Source organism: Crocodylus porosus, unplaced genomic scaffold, assembly GCF_001723895.1.
Source record: "Crocodylus porosus isolate Cpor-Errol unplaced genomic scaffold, CroPor_comp1, whole genome shotgun sequence".
NCBI classification, from domain to species: domain Eukaryota; kingdom Metazoa; phylum Chordata; order Crocodylia; family Crocodylidae; genus Crocodylus; species Crocodylus porosus.
Window position 1 is genome coordinate 26,411,777 of NW_017728909.1, and position 4,051 is coordinate 26,415,827.

Here is a 4,051-nt window from a genome sequence, read left to right on the forward strand (position 1 = left end):
CCTGTTCAGCCTCCACAAGAGAAGGCTGAGGGGGGATCTAGTGGCCTGTTACAAACTAGTCAGAGGGGACCAGCAGGCACTGGGGAAGTCCCTGTTCCCCCGAGCACTACCAGGAGTGACCAGGAATAACAGTCACAAGGTGGCCGAGGGTAGATTTAGGTTAGATATCAAGAGGCGCTACTTCACAGTCAGGGCAGCTAGGATCTGGAACCAACTTCCAAGAGAAGTGGTGCTGGCTCCTACTCTGGGGGTCTTTAAGAGGAGGCTAGATTGACCCCAGTACTCTTTCCTGCCATGGCAGGGGGTCAGACTCGATGACCTGCTCAGGTCCCTTCCAACCCTAGAAACTATGAAATTATAAAGTTTCTGTCCCAGACCCCTTCCTGGATCAAGTTAAACCACAGTCTTCCAGCATCCCAGGATACTTTGCAGCCTTGGGCTGGGTTGGGCTGTCTGCTCCAGAGAGCAGAGTTTCCCACCTCCCTACTCCCTAGCCAGAGCAGTGAGGGCTGGCAGACAAGGGGGTGGGAAACTCAGCTGGAGACACCGCCTGGTCTGCTGGGGTCTGGAGCCAAGAATGGGGTTTAAACGTCCTTCCTCATCTCAGTTCACTAACCCTGGGCAGGGCGTGGCCAAACCCCCTGCTCTCTGCTCCATCAGGGAGCAGGGCACGGGAGGAGGGACTGCCTCCTGCCCCCCCACCCAACCCCAGCTGACAGCCTGAGGGCTCCAGGGGAACAGCCGGATCTGCCTACTTATCCAGTTGGGGGGGGGGGGCAGATATGGTATGTGTGTGCATGACTCAGGGGAGGGGTGGCAGCGGCAATCCGAGAACAGAAGCAAGCCCTGCACCTGTTCAGCAAGGATGGTGGTGGGAAGCAGCCTGTACTTGAAGCATCTCCACATCAGGAAGCTGAAGAGGAAAAGAAAGGTGCATGCCCCAAGGGTCCCAGATGGCTCCTGCTGCCCCGTATGCACAAGCTGCACATGTGTTGAGTGAGAGATGGGCTGCTGTACAGCAGAAGGAACAGTGGGGAGCCGTACACATGCAACCCCCTACCATCCAGAAGTTGGACAGGAAACCAAAAGAAAAACAATAGAGTGCTTTAAGTTTTTTGAGGCAAGGAATTGGCGGAAGTCATTGCAGGACCCCTGGCACAGCTTTACAAGCACTCGTGGTGCTCTAGTGATGTGCCAGAGGACTGGAAAAGGCCAAATGTGGTCCCTATTTTCCAAAAAGGGAGGAAAGAGGACCCAGTAAACTATAAGCCCGTTAGTCTTACCTCAGTCCTGGGGAAGCTCCTTGAGAAAATTATCCAAGAGCACATCTGCAAGGGGCCAGCAGGGGAGATTATGCTTAGGGGCAATCAACATGGTTTCATTAGAGGCAGGTCCTGTCAGACCAATCTGGTTGCCTTCTATGACCAGGTCACAAAAGCCTTGGATGCAGGTGTTGTGGTGGATGCTGTCTTTTTGGACTTTAGGAAGGCCTTTGACATTGTCTTTCACCCCATCCTCGTTAAAAAAAATTAGGCAACTGTGGTGTCGACGCTTACACAGTCAGAAGGGTCACAAATTGGCTGGAGGGCCACACCCAGAGAGTGGTGGTATATGGGTCATTTTTGATCTGGAGGGATGTGGGCAGTGGGGTTTCCCAGGGCTCGGTCCTAGGGCTGTTCAACAGCTTCATCAGCGATTTGGACGAGGGGGTGAAGAGCACCTTGTTCAAGTTTGCAGATGACACTAAGATGCAGGGAGAAGTGAGCACGCTAGAAGACAGGGACAGGCTACAGAGGTGGGCAGATGAGAATAGGATGGGTTTCAGTACAGACAAGCGCAAGGTGTTGCACCTGAGGAGGAAGAACCAGCAGCATACCTATGGGCTGGTGAACTCTCTTGTCAGCGCAGAGGCAGAAAAGGATCTTGGTGTCACTATTGATTCCAAGATGAACATGGGCCGACAGTGTGGGGATGTGGTCAGGAAGGCTAACCATCCATAGAAGCATCACAAGCAGGTCCAAGGAGGTGATACTCCCCCTCTATATGACAGTGGTCAAGCCGCAGTTGGAGTACTGTGTCCAGTTCTGGGCGCCGCACTTCAGGAGGGATGTAGACAACATGGAGGGGGTGCAGAGGAGGGCCACTTGCATGATCGGGGGCAGCAGGACAGGCCCTATGAGGAGAGGCTACAGGACCTGAACCCGTTCAGCCTCCAGAAGAAAAGGCTGAGGGGTTCTGGTGGCCACCTATAAACTTGCCAAGGGACACCAGCAGGCAATGGGAGAGTCCCTGTTCCCCCGAGCATGACCGGGGTAACAAAGAACAACGGCCATAAGTTGACTGAGAGTAGATTCAGGCTAGACATCAGGAAGCACTACTTCACAGTCAGGGCGGCTAGGAGCTGGAAACAACTTCCAAGGGAAATGGTGCTCACCCCTACCCTGGGGGTCTTCAAAAGGAGGCTAGACAGCCACCTAGCCAGACAAGTTTTGGGCACAGAGTGTTGTCCCTCAGATCACTGAGGAAGGACACTTTTTTTGCCCCAAAAGTTCACTAATATCTCTCCTAATTATTCAGTTGACCCAATAAAAGGTATGACCAAAAGAAAACTTTGCTTCTTGCATAGCTCCTGAATCATCACAGCTACAGCACTCTAGCTTTAATACAACATCAAGTTTTTATGGCACATAAAATGACCAAACATATGTTACAGTCCAAAGTATTCTTGTATGACAAAATAGGACAATCCCACAACAGCCATCATGTAATTCATATTTAACACCAAACAGACCCTCAGAAATGTGTTCTCTACATACCCATCTTCATAATTCCACATAAAAATGTCACTGTCGATGATCAACCAAGCTCTGTTGATTTCCGGAAATACTCCCATCATACAGTTACACTGCATATCTGAAGTAGTACAGATGTAAGGAATACAATGCACTCAGGCCAGCAAAGACAAACTCCTAATTCAGTCAGTTGAAAGTTGTAAGAACATGTGAGATGTGTATGAAAAAGATAATGTTAATTTACAATATTATTATATACACTAGCATTCCTAATCTTCTTATTAGGATACGTCCAAATTGCTCCACTAGCTCTGGAGGAAGTGGGACTCTGCGGATTGAACTGATCTCTGGAAGATTGGGTATTGAGAGCAAACCAGGTCCTTGCAAAGGATAATCCATATCTGACATACCAGAAATCGTAGGGCTACCTGTAAATAAATAAACAAATACAAAACATACACTGTAATTGTTCATTAATTTAATTGTAGGATAATACTTAATGGGTATTTATTTCAATTATCCTCATCTAGTTTTATCAATATGTGCATTAGCAAGCACATGTCTGTCAAAACTGTGTTGAACTAGTGAATATTTCTCATTTTAACTTAAATCAAAGACCTTAGATAAATGGACAAATGTAACAAGGCCTGGCCCTTTTACTATGGGTGTAGAGGGGCCCAAATAGCCCCATACCCACCCCAGAGCTGGAGGGATTCATCAGAGGCTGAGGACCCAGGTCTGGGGATGTAGGGAGTCTCCCAGCAAGTGAGCTAACCCAGGCATGAGGAATGAGGGAGAGCTAGCCACTTGAATCAGCAAGGGGGAAAATAAAAGGACACTAAAGCAGCCCCAGGAGCTGCACTAGCAGAGAACAAGCCTGCTGGGAGCTCAGGGCTAGTAGAGGTCTTTGTTTTCATTTGCTTGCACAAGCCCTGCAGCCCCTCAAATCCTCTGAAAGATAAGAGGCTACAGGGCAAGTAAAGCCTGGACAGCTGGAAGCACGAATGAGAAAAGCTAAGTAGTAGTTTAGACAAGGTTCTTTGGCTGAATCTGATATCTTTTATTAAACCAACTTAAATAGTTGGAAGAATTTTTCTTAGCAAGCAGCTTTTGGGTGTAACGACCCTTTGTCAGGCTGAAGAAGCATCTGCAGTTGGTGTGTGCTCTTCCTGGATGGAATGAATCATAAAGAAGCCAGAGGCTGGGCTGTATGCAGGACTGGCAGTCAGTGAAGATGTAGACTGAGGAGTCAGTGGGTG

The 4,051-nt window shown here is 48.9% G+C and overlaps 1 protein-coding gene across 1 annotated transcript in view; it reads right to left on the bottom strand.

The window, feature by feature from the left end:
* NUP155 (nucleoporin 155) overlaps positions 1-4,051 on the bottom strand; it is a 61,284-nt gene that overhangs the window by 51,192 nt on the left and 6,041 nt on the right. The window contains exons 2-3 of the mRNA XM_019531978.1: positions 3,083-3,220; positions 2,817-2,913 (exon numbers count right to left, since the gene is read on the bottom strand). Coding sequence (XP_019387523.1) covers positions 2,817-2,913; positions 3,083-3,220 — 235 coding nt within the window. The remainder of the gene's footprint in view (positions 1-2,816; positions 2,914-3,082; positions 3,221-4,051) is intronic.